Here is a 16,434-nt window from a genome sequence, read left to right as displayed (position 1 = left end):
GCAAATGCAAAGGACAAGGAGAGAGTTCTGAAAATGTAAGAGAAAAGCAATGTGTTATGTAAAAAGGGAATCCTAAGTAAACTGAGAGACGATTTCTCATCAAAAACCATGGAGGTAAGGAGACAATAAGTTGAAATCCTTAAAGTGCTGTGAGAAAACAATTGCCAACCAAGAATTTTATAACTAGCAATACTTTCTTTCAAAAACAGGAGAGGTTAGGATATACCCAGATAAAAGCTGAGGGAGGTTCGTTACCATTAGATCTTCCCTACAAGCAATGCTAAAGGGAGTCCTGCAGACTGAAAGGCAAATGGATCAAAGTGGAATAAAGAAAGACCTTTGAAAAAGTAACCATTTGGGTAATTATAAATGTAAATTATATTTAATTGCATTTTTTGGTATGTAATTCCACTTCTTACAACTTACAGGTTTAAAAACTCAAATGCCTAAAACATAATGATAAATCTATATATGGGGTTGTGGACATACAATGTCCAAAGATATAATTTGTAACAGTTCAAAAAAAAAAAAAAATGGGGATTAAGGAGTATAGGAGCAGTGCATGTGTATGTTATTGAAGTTAAGTTGGTGTGCCAGTTTAAAGTTGTTATGTACCCCAGAAAAGGCCCTGTTCTTTTAATCCATTCCTGTGGGTGCAGATCTATTGGGGGTGAGACCTTTTGGTTAGGTTGTTTCAATTGAGATGTGACCCACCCAATTCCATGTGGCTCTTAATCCTTTACTGGAGTCCTTTATGAGGATAAAAGAAAAAGCGAGAGAGCTCAGAGAAACACCCAGAGATAGCTGAGAGAGAAACAGTACCTAGAGGAGCTGAGGGCACCACTGAAGCCAGAAATTGAAAACAATGAAACCCAGGAGAGATGGACCAGCATACACCATCCATGTGACACAGGTATACCAGATGCCAGCAGCCTTTCTTCATAGAAGATATTCTGTTGATGCCATAATTGGTATTTTTCATGGCCTTAGAACTGTAAATTTGTAAACTAATAAATCCCCAATGGCAGCTTTAGCAAACTGAAACAGTTGGTATGAAATCAATAGTGTTTATTACAGATTTAGGATATTACATTGTAACTCCATATAGCCATGAAGAATATATCCAAAAATAAATGAGAAGGGACTCAATACAGTGCAATATGCAATACAAAAAATAAAATAAATATGAAAGTAGACATTAACAGAAGAATTGCTGGTCAAAAAGGTATGAATTGAAAAGACCAAATAGCAAAATGTCAATGGATTAAAATCTCCAGGCAAATGGCATGGATTGTGAGAATGGATGTAAAAAGCACAGCCCAACTCTGCTGTTTAAAAGAGATTCACCTTGAACTCAAAGACAGAAGGTTGAAAGGGAAAGTATGGAAAAAAATATACCATGAAAGTAGTAATGAAAAGAGAGTTTGTATGGCTATACTAATATCACATAAAATAGATTTTATATCAAAAACTGTTGCACATATCCCAAAGTAATTTGGGCAGAGTAAAAATATATATTCAGGCCCCCCCGAAGAGCTGGGGGAGGATGCAGATGTGTTGGGCTTCTTCACTTGGATTGTTGCTGATGTTCTCAGAAACATTGGGGACTGACAGCTTGATATGCTAGGCCCTCTGTCTAGGGGCTGGCCCCTATGAAGCTCTTACTGCAAAGGAGAGGCTAAACCTGCTTATAATTGTGCCTAAGAGTCTCCCTGAGTGCCTCTTTATTGCTCAGATGTAGCCCTCTCTCTCTAACTAAGCCATTGGTAGGTGATCTCACTGCCTGACCCCCTATGTGGGACCTGAGTCCCAGGGGTGTAAATCTCCCTGGCAATGAAGGATATGACTCCTGGGGATGAATCTGGACCTGGCATCATGGGATTAGAGAACATCTTCTTGGCCAAAAGGGGGATGCGAAATGAAATAAAATTTCAGTGGCTGAGAAATTTCAAATGGGGCCAAGAGGTCACTCTGATGGACATTCTTACACACTTTACAGATAACCCTTTTTAGGTGATAATGCACTGGCATAGCTAGAAGTAAATACCTGAAAATATCAAACTCCAACCCAGTAGCCTTGACTCTTGAAGATGATTGTATAACAATGTAGATTACAAGGGGTGACAGTATGATTGTGAAAACCTTGTGGATCGCACTCCTTTTATCCAGTGTATGGATGGATGAGTGGAAAAATGGGGACAAAAACTAAATGAAAAATAGGGTGAGATGGGGGGGATGGTTTAGGTGTTCTTTTTTACTTTTATTTTTATTCTTATTCTTTCTGGTGTAAAGAAAATGTTCAAAAATGGATTGGGGTGATGAAGGCACAGCTATATGATGGTGCTGTGAACAGTTGATTGTACTCCATGGATGACTGTATGGCATGTGAATATATCTCAATAAAACTGAATTTAAAAAAAAACAAAGCAGAAAAAAAAACTTGCAAAAGACAAAGAAGGGCATTATAAACTGATACAGCAGTCAGTTCAACAAGAACACATAACAATTATAAAAAATTTTTCACTTAACAGCAGAACCACAAAATATATGAAACAGATTTGAAGGAAAACTAGTCAGTTCTACATTAATAATAGGAGTCTTTAACATATCACTTTCAATAATAGATAGAACATCTAGACAGAATATCAATAAGGAAACAGAAGATTTGAATGATTCTCTAAACCAACTAGACCTAACAGACATACATAGAACATTTTACCCAATAGCAACAGAATACACATTATTCTCTAGTTTACATGGATCATTCTTCAGGATATACCATATGTTAGATCACAAAAGAAGTCTCAATAAATTAAAAATTATTGAAATCACACAATGTATATCTTCTAACCACTGTGGATTGACACTAGAAATTAATAACAGAAGGAGAAGTGGAAATTAATAACAGGGAGAAGTGGAAATTAATGCGTGGATGAAAAAATCACAAGGGGAATGAGGAAATATCTTGAGATGAATGAAAATGAAAACTTAACATATGAAAACTTATGGGATGCAGCAAAGGCAGTGATGAGAAGGAAACATATCTCTAAATGCTCACATTAAAAAAGGAAAATATCTCAACTCAGACCTAATGCAAAACTGCAGGATTTAGCAGAAGAAGAAGAAACTAAATCCAAATAAAAAGAAGGAAGGAAATAACAAAGATTACAATGGAGATGAGTGAAATAGAGGATAAAAAAACAATAGAAAAAAGAAAACCAAAATTTGTTACTTTGAAAAGATCAATAAAATTGGCAAGTATTAACTATACTGACAAAGACAAAAAGTGGACATAAATAACTAAAATTTAAATGAGAAGGGGGACATTACTGCTGACCCCACTGAAATAAAAAGGCTATAAGAGGATACTATGAGCAACTGTATGCCCACAAATTAAAAAATCTAGATTAAATAGGCAACTTCCTAGAAAGACACAAACTACCTACACTGACTCAAAAAGAAACAGGAGATCTCAACAAACCAATAACTAGTAAAGAGATTGAATCGGTAAATTTTATTAAAGGCTTCCTACAAAGAAAAGCCCAGAATCAGGTGGCTTCACCAGGAAATTTCACCAAACATTCCAAATTGAATTAATAACAATCCAGCTCAAACTCTTCCAAAAAAATTGAAGAGTAGGGAACACTCCCTAATTCATTCTATGAGGCAAACATCAACTTCATACCAAGGCCAGATAAAGATACTAAAGGAAAGAAAATTTAAGACCAATATCCCTTTTGAACATAGATGGCAAAAATCCTCAACAAAATATTAGCAAATTGAATCCAACAGTATATTAAAAAGAATAATCAAATTCTCACCATAATGGAGTGGGAATTATCCAAGGTATGCAAGGGCAGTTTAACATAAGAAAATCAATTAGTAAAATACACCGCATTAACAACACAAAGCCAAAAACCACATGATCATCTCAATTGATACAGAAGAGGCATTTAACAATACCCAGCACTACTTCTTGAAGAAAAAAAAAAAAACATTTTGAAAACTAGGAATAGAAAGAAACTTCTTCAACATGATAAAGGGAATGGATGAAAAAGCCACAGCTAGCATCATACTTCATGATGAAAGACTGAAAGCTTACCCTCTAAGATCAGGAACAAGACAAGGACTCACCATCACCACTGTTATTCAACATTGTGCTGGAAGTTCTTGCCAGAGCAATTAGACAAGAAAAAGAAATAAAAGGTATCCAAATTGGAAAGGAAGAAGTAAAACTTTCCCTATTTGTAGATGACATGATCCTGTATACAGAAAACCCTGAAAAATACAGAACAAAGTTCCTAGAGTTAATATATGAATTCAACAAAGTTGTGGGTACAAGATCAATACCCCCAAATCAGTAGAGTTTCTAGACACTAGTAATGAAAAATCAGAAGAACAATCAAGAAAAATATTCCATTTACAATAACAACTAAAAGAATCAAATATCTAGGAAAAAATCTAACCAAGTATGTATTGAACTTGTACACAGAAAACTACAAAACATTGCTAAAAGAGGATCAGGGGCTAAAGAAATGGAAGGACATTGCACATCATGGTTCCGAAGACTAAATATTATTAAGGTGTGTTCCACCCAAAGTGATTTACATATTCAATGCAATCCCAATCAAAATTCCAACAGCCTTTTTTACAGAAATGGATAAAATAATCTTCAAATTTATATGGAAAAGGAAGGGGCCCAAATAGCCAAATCCATCTTGAAAAGGGAGAAACACATTGAAGGATTCACACTTCCAGATCTTAAAAGTTATTACAGAACCAGCATGGTACTGGCACAAGGACAGAAATATAGATCAATGCAATAGAATAGAAAGTTCTGAAATCAACCCTCTTATTTACAGCCAGCTTATTTTTGACTGTGGATGCCAAGTCCACTCAATTGGGGGGATATTAATAGGACCCAGAGACTAATGATATAATATTCAAAATGTCCAGGATACAATCCAACATTACTTGATATACAAAAAGCCAGGAAAATGTGACCAATTCTTAAGAAAAAAGGCAATCAATGTATGCCAACAGTAAGATAACCAAAATGTTGGAATTATCAAATAAAGACTTGAAAGCAGCCATTCCATGCTGCGTCACGAAGCAAAGGTAAACACCTTTGAAATGAATGGAAAGACAGACATTCTCAACAAAAAAATTAAAACTATAAAAAGAAACCAAGCGCTTCTTAAAATTGAGAAGTGAAGATGGCAGACTGGTGAGCTGTAAGTTTTAGTTACTCCTCCAGGAAAGTAGGTAGAAAGCCAGGAACTGCGTGGACTGGACACCACAGAGCAATCTGACTTTGGGCATACTTCATACAACACTCATGAAAACTTCGAACTGCTGAGATCAGCGAAATCTGTAAGTTATTGCGGACAGGGGACCCGCACCCCTCCCTGCCAGGCTCGGTCCCGTGGGAGGAGGGGCTCTCAGCTCCGGGAAGGAGAAGGGAGAACTGCAGTGGCAGCCCTTATCGGAAACTCATGCTACTGATCCATACTCCAACCATAGATAGACAGACCAGACACCAGAGAATCTGAGAGCAGCCAGCCCAGCAGAGAGGAGACAGGCATAGAAAAAAAACAACATGAAAAACTCCAAAATAAAAGCAGAGGATTTTTGGAGTTCTGGTGAACACAGAAAGGGGAAGGGCGGAGCTCAGGCCTTGAGGCGCATATGCAAATCCCAAAGAAAAGCTGATCTCTCTGCCCTGTGGACCTTTCTTTAATGGCCCTGGTTGCTTTGTCTATTAGCATTTCAATAACCCATTAGATCTCTGAGGAGGGCCCTTTTTTTTTTTTTTTTTTTTTTTTTTTTTTAATCCTTTTTTCTTTTTCTAAAACAATTACTCTAAGAAGCCCAATACAGAAAGCTTCAAAGAATTGCAATTTGGGCACGTCAAGCCAAGAGCAGAACTAAGAGAGCTCTGAGACAAAAGGCAATAATCCAGTGGCTGAGAAAATTCACTAAACACCACAACTTCCCAAGAAAAGGGGGGTGCCCGCTCACAGCCATCATCCTGGTGGACAGGAAACACTCCTGCCCATCGCCAGCCCCATAGCCCAGAGCTGCCCCAGACAACCCAGTGTGACGGAAGTGCTTCAAATAACAGGCACACACCACAAAACTGGGCGTGGACATTAGCCTTCCCTGCAACCTCAGCTGATTGTCCCAGAGTTGGGAAGGTGGAGCAGTGTGAATTAACAAAGCCCCATTCAGCCATCATTTGAGCAGACTGGGAGCCTCCCTACACAGCCCAGCAGCCCAGAACTGCCCTGGGGGGACGGCACTCACCTGTGACATAGCACAGTCATCCCTCAACAGAGGACCCGGGGTGCACAGCCTGGAAGAGGGGCCCACTTTCAAGTCTCAGGAGCCATACGCCAATACCAAGAAAATGTGGGTCAGTGGCAGAGACAAACTGTGGCAGGACTGAACTGAAGGATTAGACTAATGCAGCAGCTTTAAAACTCTAGGATCATCAGGGAGATTTGATTGTTAGGGCCACCCCCCCTCCCCGACTGCCCAGAAACACGCCCCACATACAGGGCAGGCAACACCAACTACACACGCAAGCTTGGTACACCAATTGGGCCCCACAAGACTCACTCCCCCACTCACCAAAAAGGCTAAGCAGGGGAGAACTGGCTTGTGGAGAACAGGTGGCTCGTGGACGCCACCTGCTGGTTAGTTAGAGAAAGTGTACTCCACGAAGCTGTAGATCTGATAAATTAGAGATAAGGACTTCAATAGGTCTACAAACCCTAAAAGAACCCTATCAAGTTCAGCAAATGCCACGAGGCCAAAAACAACAGAAAATTATAAAGCATATGAAAAAACCAGACGATATGGATAACCCAAGCCCAAGCACCCAAATCAAAAGACCAGAAGAGACACAGCACCTAGAGCAGCTACTCAAAGAAATAAAGATGAACAATGAGACCATAGTACGGGATACAAAGGAAATCAAGAAGACTCTAGAAGAGCATAAAGAAGACATTGCAAGACTAAATAAAAAAATGGATGATCTTATGGAAATTAAAGAAACTGTTGACCAAATTAAAAAGATTCTGGACACTCATAGTACAAGACTAGAGGAAGTTGAACAACGAATCACTGACCTGGAAGATGACAGAATGGAAAATGAAAGCATAAAAGAAAGAATGGGGAAAAAATTGAAAAAATCGAAATGGACCTCAGGGATATGATAGATAATATGAAACGTCCAAATATAAGACTCATTGGTGTCCCAGAAGGGGAAGAAAAGGGTAAAGGTCTAGGAAGAGTATTCAAAGAAATTGTTGGGGAAAACTTCCCAAATCTTCAAAACAACATAAATACATAAATCATAAATGCTCAGCGAACTCCAAATAGAATAAATCCAAATAAACCCACTCCGAGACATATACTGATCACACTGTCAAACACAGAAGAGAAGGAGCAAGTTCTGAAAGCAGCAAGAGAAAAGCAATTCACCACATACAAAGGAAACAGCATAAGACTAAGTAGTGACTACTCAGCAGCCACCATGGAGGCAAGAAGGCAGTGGCACGATATATTTAAAATTCTGAGTGAGAAAAATTTCCAGCCAAGAATACTTTATCCAGCAAAGCTCTCCTTCAAATTTGAGGAAGAGCTTAAATTTTTCACAGACAAACAAATGCTGAGAGAATTTGCTAACAAGAGACCTGCCCTACTGGAGATACTAAAGGGAGCCCTACAGACAGAGAAACAAAGAAAGGACAGAGAGACTTGGAGAAAGGTTCAGTACTAAAGAGATTCGGTATGGGTACAATAAAGGATATTAATAGAGAGAGGGAAAAATATGGCAAACATAAACCAAAGGATAAGATGGCCAATTCAAGAAATGCCTTCACGGTTATAACGTTGAATGTAAATGGATTAAACTCCCCAATTAAAAGATATAGATTCGCAGAATGGATCAAAAAAAATGAACCATCAATATGTTGCATACAAGAGACTCATCTTAGACACAGGGACACAAAGAAACTGAAAGTGAAAGGATGGAAAAAAATATTTCATGCAAGCTACAGCCAAAAGAAAGCAGGTGTAGCAATATTAATCTCAGATAAAATAGACTTCAAATGCAGGGATGTTTTGAGAGACAAAGAAGGCCACTACATACTAATAAAAGGGGCAATTCAGCAAGAAGAAATAACAATCGTAAATGTCTATGCACCCAATCAAGGTGCCACAAAACACATGAGAGAAACACGGGCAAAACTAAAGGAAGCAATTGATGTTTCCACAATAATTGTGGGAGACTTCAACACATCACTCTCTCCTATAGATAGATCAACCAGACAGAAGACCAATAAGGAAATTGAAAACCTAAACAATCTGATAAATGAATTAGATTTAACAGACATATACAGGACATTACATCCCAAATCACCAGGATACACATACTTTTCTAGTGCTCACGGAACTTTCTCCAGAATAGATCATATGCTGGGACATAAAACAAGCCTCAATAAATTTAAAAAGATTGAAATTATTCAAAGCACATTCTCTGACCACAACGGAATACAATTAGAAGTCAATAACCATCAGAGACTTAGAAAATTCACAAATACCTGGAGGTTAAGCAACACACTCCTAAACAATCAGTGGGTTAAAGAAGAAATAGCAAGAGAAATTGCTAAATATATAGAGACGAATGAAAATGAGAACACAACATACCAAAACCTATGGGATGCAGCAAAAGCAGTGCTAAGGGGGAAATTTATAGCACTAAACGCATATATTAAAAAGGAAGAAAGAGCCAAAATCAAAGAACTAATGGATCAACTGAAGAAGAACAAAATGAACCAATCCTAAACCAAGTAGAAGAAAAGAAATAACAAGGATTAAAGCAGAAATAAATGACATAGAGAACAAAAAAACAATAGAGGATAAATATCACCAAAAGTTGGTTCTTTGAGAAGATCAACAAGATTGACAAGCCCCTAGCTAGACTGACAAAATCAAAAAGAGAGAAGACCCATATAAACAAAATAATGAATGAAAAAGGTGACATAACTGCAGATCCTGAAGAAATTAAAAAAATTATAAGAGGATATTATGAACAACTGTATGGCAACAAACTGGATAATGCAGAAGAAATGGACAATTTCCTGGAAACATATGAACAACCTAGACTGACCAGAGAAGAAATAGAAGACCTCAACCAACCCATCACAAGCAAAGAGATCCAATCAGTCATCAAAAATCTTCCCACAAATAAATGCCCAGGGCCAGATGGCTTCACAGGGGAATTCTACCAAACTTTCCAGAAAGAACTGACACCAATCTTACTCAAACTCTTTCAAAACATTGGAAAAAATGGAACACTACCTAACTCATTTTATGAAGCTAACATCAATCTAATACCAAAACCAGGCAAAGATGCTACAAAAAAGGAAAACTACCGGCCAATCTCCCTAATGAATATAGATGCAAAAATCCTCAACAAAATACTTGCAAATCGAATCCAAAGACACATTAAAAAAATCATACACCATGACCAAGTGGGGTTCATTCCAGGCATGCAAAGATGGTTCAACATAAGAAAAACAATCAATGTATTACAACACATTAAAAACTCGAAAGGGAAAAATCAATTGATCATCTCAATAGATGCTGAAAAAGCATTTGACAAAATCCAACATCCGTTTTTGATAAAAACACTTCAAAAGGTAGGAATTGAAGGAAACTTCCTCAACATGATAAAGAGCATATATGAAAAACCCACAGCCAGCATAGTACTCAATGGTGAGAGACTGAAAGCCTTCCCTCTAAGATCAGGAACAAGACAAGGATGCCCGCTGTCACCACTGTTATTCAACATTGTGCTGGAAGTGCTAGCCAGGGCAATCCGGCAAGACAAAGAAATAAAAGGCATCCAAACTGGAAAAGAAGAAGTAAAACTGTCATTGTTTGCAGATGATATGATCTTATATCTAGAAAACCCTGAGAAATCAACGATACAGCTTCTAGAGCTAATAAACAAATTTAGCAAAGTAGCGGGATACAAGATTAATGCACATAAGTCAGTAATGTTTCTATATGCTAGAAATGAACAAACTGAAGAGACACTCAAGAAAAAGATACCATTTTCTATAGCAACTAAAAAAATCAAGTACCTAGGAATAAACTTAACCAAAGATGTAAAAGACCTATACAAAGAAAACTACATAACTCTACTAAAAGAAATAGAAGGGGACCTTAAAAGATGGAAAAATATTCCATGTTCATGGATAGGAAGGCTAAATGTCATTAAGATGTCAATTCTACCCAAACTCATCTACAGATTCAATGCAATCCCAATCAAAATCCCAACAACCTACTTTGCAGACTTGGAAAAGCTAGTTATCAAATTTATTTGGAAAGGGAAGATGCCTCGAATTGCTAAAGACACTCTAAAAAAGAAAAACGAAGTGGGAGGACTTACACTCCCTGACTTTGAAGCTTATTATAAAGCCACAGTTGCTAAAACAGCATGGTACTGGCACAAAGATAGACATATAGATCAATGGAATCGTATTGAGAATTCAGAGATAGACCCTCAGATCTATGGCCGACTGATCTTTGATAAGGCCCCCAAAGTCACTGAACTGAGCCATAATGGGCTTTTCAACAAATGGGGCTGGGAGAGTTGGATATCCATATCCAAAAGAATGAAAGAGGACCCCTACCTCACCCCCTACACAAAAATTAACTCAAAATGGACCAAAGATCTCAATATAAAAGAAAGTACCATAAAACTCCTAGAAGATAATGTAGGAAAACATCTTCAAGACCTTGTATTAGGCGGCCACTTCCTAGACTTTACACCCAAAGCACAAGCAACAAAAGAGAAAATAGATAAATGGGAACTCCTCGAGCTTAGAAGTTTCTGCACCTCAAAGGAATTTTTCAAAAAGGTAAAGAGGCAGCCAACTCAATGGGAAAAAATTTTTGGAAACCATGTATCTGACAAAAGACTGATATCTTGCATATACAAAGAAATCCTACAACTCAATGACAATAGTACAGACAGCCCAATTATAAAATGGGCAAAAGATATGAAAAGACAGTTCTCTGAAGAGGAAATACAAATGGCCAAGAAACACATGAAAAAATGTTCAGCTTCACTAGCTATTAGAGAGATGCAAATTAAGACCACAATGAGATACCATCTAACACCGGTTAGAATGGCTGCCATTAAACAAACAGGAAACTACAAATGCTGGAGGGGATGTGGAGAAATTGGAACTCTTATTCATTGTTGGTGGGACTGTATAATGGTTCAGCCACTCTGGAAGTCAGTCCGGCAGTTCCTTAGAAAACTAGATAAAGAGTTACCATTCGATCCAGCGATTGCACTTCTCGGTATATACCCGGAAGATCGGAAAGCAGTGACACGAACAGATATCTGCACGCCAATGTTCATAGCAGCATTATTCACAATTGCTAAGAGATGGAAACAACCCAAATGTCCTTCAACAGATGAGTGGATAAATAAAATGTGGTATATACACACGATGGAATACTACGCGGCAGTAAGAAGGAACGATCTGGTGAAACATATGACAACATGGATGAACCTTGAAGACATAATGCTGAGCGAAATAAGCCAGGCACAAAAAGAGAAATATTATATGCTACCACTAATGTGAACTTTGAAAAATGTAAAACAAATGGTTTATAATGTAGAATGTAGGGGAACTAGCAGTAGAGAGCAATTAAGGAAGGGGGAACAATAATCCAAGAAGAACAGATAAGCTATTTAACGTTCTGGGGATGCCCAGAAATTACTACGGTCTGTTAATTTCTGATGGATATAGTAGGAACAAGTTCACAGAAATGTTGCTATATTATGTAACTTTCTTGGGGTAAAGTAGGAACATGTTGGAAGTTAAGCAGTTATCTTAGGTTAGTTGTCTTTTTCTTACTCCCTTGTTATGGTCTCTTTGAAATGTTCTTTTATTGTATGTTTGTTGTCTTTTTAACTTTTTTTTTTCATACAGTTGATTTAAAAAAGAAGGGAAAGTTAAAAAAAAAAAAAAAAAAAGAAAGAAAATCAAGGAAAAAAAAAAAAGATGTAGTGCCCCCTTGAGTAGCCTGTGGACAATGCAGGGGTATTCGCCTACCCCACCTCCATGGTTGCTAACATGACCACAGACATAGGGGACTGGTGGTTTGATGGGTTGAGCCCTCTACCATAAGTTTTACCCTTGGGAAGACAGTTGCTGCAAAGGAGAGGCTAGGCCTCCCTATATTTGTGCCTAAGAGTCTCCTCCTGAATGCCTCTTTGTTGCTCAGATGTGGCCCTCTCTCTCTGGCTAAGCCAACTTGAAAGGTGAAATCACTGCCCTCCCCCCTACGTGGGATCAGACACCCAGGGGAGTGAATCTCCCTGGCAACGTGGAATATGACTCCCAGGGAGGAATGTAGACCCGGCATCGTGGGACGGAGAACATCTTCTTGACCAAAATGGGGATGTGAAAGGAAATGAAATAAGCTTCAGTGGCAGAGAGATTCCAAAACGAGCCGAGAGGTCACTCTGGTGGGCACTCTTACGCACACTTTAGACAACCCTTTTTAGGTTCTAAAGAATTGGGGTAGCTGGTGGTGGATACCTGAAACTATCAAACTACAACCCAGAACCCATGAATCTCGAAGACAGTTGTATAAAAATGTAGCTTATGAGGGGTGACAATGGGATTGGGAAAGCCATAAGGACCACACTCCACTTTGTCTAGTTTATGGATGGATGTGTAGAAAAATAGGGGAAGGAAACAAACAGACAAAGGTACCCAGTGTTCTTTTTTACTTCAATTGCTCTTTTTCACTCTAATTATTATTCTTGTTATTTTTGTGTGTGTGCTAATGAAGGTGTCAGGGATTGATTTAGGTGATGAATGTACAACTATGTAATGGTACTGTAAACAATCGAAAGTATGATTTGCTTTGTATGACTGCGTGGTATGTGAATGTATCTCAATAAAATGATGATTAAAAAAAAAAAAAAGAAAAGAAACCAAGCATAAACTCTAGAAATGAAAAGTACATTATAAACAATACACAATTTACTGGATGGGCTCAGAAGAAGTTCTTCAGGTTGAAAGGAAATAATACATCGGAAACTTGGAACTTCAGGAAAAAGAAGGACCAACAGAGATGGTAAGTATTTGGGTAAGAAGCTATTTTTCTCTTAAATTTATTAAAATATTTATAACTGTTAAAAGCTAAAATTGACCATCATCTATTGGTATTTTCAATGTATGTAGATGTAATACATATGACAAATATAAAATATCGAGGAGGGTGTAAAGGGACGTATATAGTTATGAGTCTTCTACATTTTACTTGAAGTAGTAAAAATATTAGCTCCTAAAAGACTGTGAAAGATTAGGTATGTATATTTTAACACCTAGAGCAATCATTAAAATAAATATAAATATAGCCAAAAGCCAATAGATAAATTAAAATGAAATACTGAAAATTATTCAGATTACCCAAAAGAAGGCAGGATCAGGGAACAGAAGTAACAAATAGAAAACATAAAATGTTAGACTTGCAACCAAATCAAAACGTATTAAATATAAATAATCAAACTATTCCAATTAAAAGACATTTTCAGATTGGAATTAAAAAACCTACTTTTTAAATAGAACATTCTATTTAAAAAGGACTAATATATCTTATTAATCAAAAGAACTAATATATGATTCACTCTTGAAATATCTAGAATAAGCAAATTCATAGTGACAGAAAATAGATTAGAGGTTATCAGGTGCTGTGGAGGAAGGGGAGAATTATTGTTCAATGTGTACAGAGTTTCTGTTTGGGATAATGATAAATTTTGAAAATGGTGGTGATGTTTGCACAATATTGTGAATGTAATCAATGCCACTGAATTGTACACTTATAATAATTAAAATGACAAATTTTATGTTTTAATATACTTTACCAAAATGAAGAAAGAGAGATAAGGGATTTAAGAAGATAAACCATGCAAACACAGATCAAAAAAAAGTCTAGATTGGCCTATATTAATATCAGACAAAGCAGACTTCAGGGTAAGGAAAATTACCAGGGATAAAGAGGGACATTACATAATGATGAAGGGGACAATTCACCAAGAAGACATAACAATCCTAACACTGTATACATCTTGTGGTGGGCAGACTTTAAGGTGCCTGAATAATTCCCACCTCCTGATATTTACGGATTTGTGTAAATCCCTCCTCTTGAGTTTGGGTAGAACCTATGAATTGCTTCTAACCAACAGAATATCACAAGAGTAATAAGATGTCGGGCTCATGATTATGGATGATGGGATGTCATTCCCGTGACTGCTACATTATATGGCTCTTGCTAATCTTGTTCTATAGTCCCTCCTTTTCCTTTCCTCCTCTCCATTGCTGTCTTTTAAGAAGCAAACTGCCATGAATCCTACAGCCACAAGGAAATGAACTGTGTCAACAACCTAAGAGAGTTTGGAAGTAACTCTAGCCAACACCTTGATTACAACAGAACTTCTAAATACATGAAGCAAAAATCGATAGAATCAAAAGGAGAAATAGACAAATCAATAATTATACTTGGAGAATTCAACACTCTTTTCTCAGTTATCAATAGAACAAGTAGACAAAATCAGAAAACTATTAGAGACATGAACAACACTATCAACAAACTTGACTATTTGACATTTATAAAACACCACATCCAACAGCCCAATACACATTCTTTTCATGTGCACATAAAACATTCACAAAAATAGGCCATATTTTGAACCATAAAACAAATAACAAATTTAAAAGAATTGAAATCATACAAATAACAAATTTAAAAGAATTGAAATCATATAAATTGTATTCTCTGACCATAACAGAAATAAACTAGAAACCAGTAACACAATGATATTGAAAGTCCCCAAATATTTGGGATCAAAGAGAAAGTCTCACGGGAAATTAGAAAATATTTTAACTGAATCAAAAGGAAAATACAATATTTCCAAATTTGGGTGATGCAGCTAAAGCACTGTTTAGAAGGAAATTTATAACAGTAAATGAGTCCCTTATCATTAGAAATGTACAAACAAACTGAATGGCCACATCTTAGAGATATTTCCTGTAGTGAGTGACTCTATATGAGTTTGTTAGTTTTTCCTTATCTCTCAACCTAATTGATAAAGCCAGGTAGAATGATTGAATGAATTGTCACAATACACACCTAAGAGTTTTATCATTCCCTAGAATAGGCCTATGCTCTACACTTCGTTATACTGGTACTACCTTATTTTCAGAGTCAGTAACAAAATGATTTCCAAATGGATAAGATAAAAGGCTGAACTACAATTCCTTCCTGGCTGGTATTACAAATCATATGCAGAGTTGTTTTGTTGTTCTTTGTCTTGCTTTGTTTTACTTAATATAGCAATAAAATGCAGAACATACCAAGATTTTCATCAGCTGAATATATAAATGGTCTTAAATTTCCTCTAGTTTCCTTCACAAAATAATCAATGACACTGAAAAGGTTTGGGAGTGTCACCTGTATAAAAAGAGAAAGAGAGAAGGCTCAGTGTCACCTGTGTTAAGAGAGTGAGAGAAGGCTCAACTGAAATTTAAGGGAATTATTGTGTCAATACCTCACTTCAGTGGCTTATAAATAGACATGTAAAGTTTTACCTATCCAAGCATCTCATTTCCCCTTCCTAATCATATCTAATTTCCTGTTGAGGAATTATCCGTTGCCCATTGGATAAAGTCTGATGGACATAATTAGCACCCTGCTCTCCCCATTGAGGTATAAGAATGTGACTTGAGTTAGACCAGAAAATCCTCCCTTTCTGAAGTTTGAATCTTGAGTAGAACAAGCAAGAATAGCAGCTTCCTAATCAGATGATTCTTAGCAAAAGTAACTTCTTCCTAGTCTCTGAAGGTTTTCTAGCCTTCCAGCTATTCTGTGTGCTTCCTATGTTCTTAAATTTTTACTTAAGTTAACCATAGTTGTTTCCTTCTGCTTGAAGCCAAATAACCCATAAAATTGGAGAATTTAAGCATTTTGATATCTCATGATAATAAGATACTTAGCTTGGAGTAACTGAAATGTATTGCCACTCACTAAACCAATATTTTCCTACAAGTAAAATCAAGTTATACCTAAATGTCCAATATAATCTCAGAGAGGAAAAGAATTCACAAGAAGACAACCTGGTTGGGAGAGAAGGTCAGTAAGGGTGAAAGGTGAAAAGATAATCTGGGCTGTTAGCCTTCCTTATGTTGTGGACTGTTATCTGTATGAGCTAATGACAAATAAATGAGCCCTATTTCACCAGTTGCAGAGGCACATTCTTCTCTGACCATTGCCTCCAGTCACTTGGTTATCTGTATTATTCTCTAGTAATAATTTCCTGCCTCCTTTATTAGA

At 37.0% G+C, this 16,434-nt stretch overlaps 1 protein-coding gene across 2 annotated transcripts in view; it reads right to left on the bottom strand.

Annotated features, from left to right (window-relative positions):
• STAP1 (signal transducing adaptor family member 1) overlaps nt 1-16,434 on the bottom strand; it is a 53,920-nt gene that overhangs the window by 9,542 nt on the left and 27,944 nt on the right. For both annotated transcript variants that reach the window (XM_037829900.1, XM_037829901.1), the window contains exon 8: nt 15,459-15,555. In XM_037829900.1, coding sequence (XP_037685828.1) covers nt 15,459-15,555 — 97 coding nt within the window. The remainder of the gene's footprint in view (nt 1-15,458; nt 15,556-16,434) is intronic.

Source organism: Choloepus didactylus, chromosome 3 (assembly GCF_015220235.1).
Source record: "Choloepus didactylus isolate mChoDid1 chromosome 3, mChoDid1.pri, whole genome shotgun sequence".
Taxonomy (NCBI): Eukaryota; Metazoa; Chordata; class Mammalia; order Pilosa; family Megalonychidae; genus Choloepus; species Choloepus didactylus.
The sequence above is the reverse complement of the archived record's forward strand: the minus strand, read 5'-3'. Positions and strand labels throughout refer to the sequence as shown.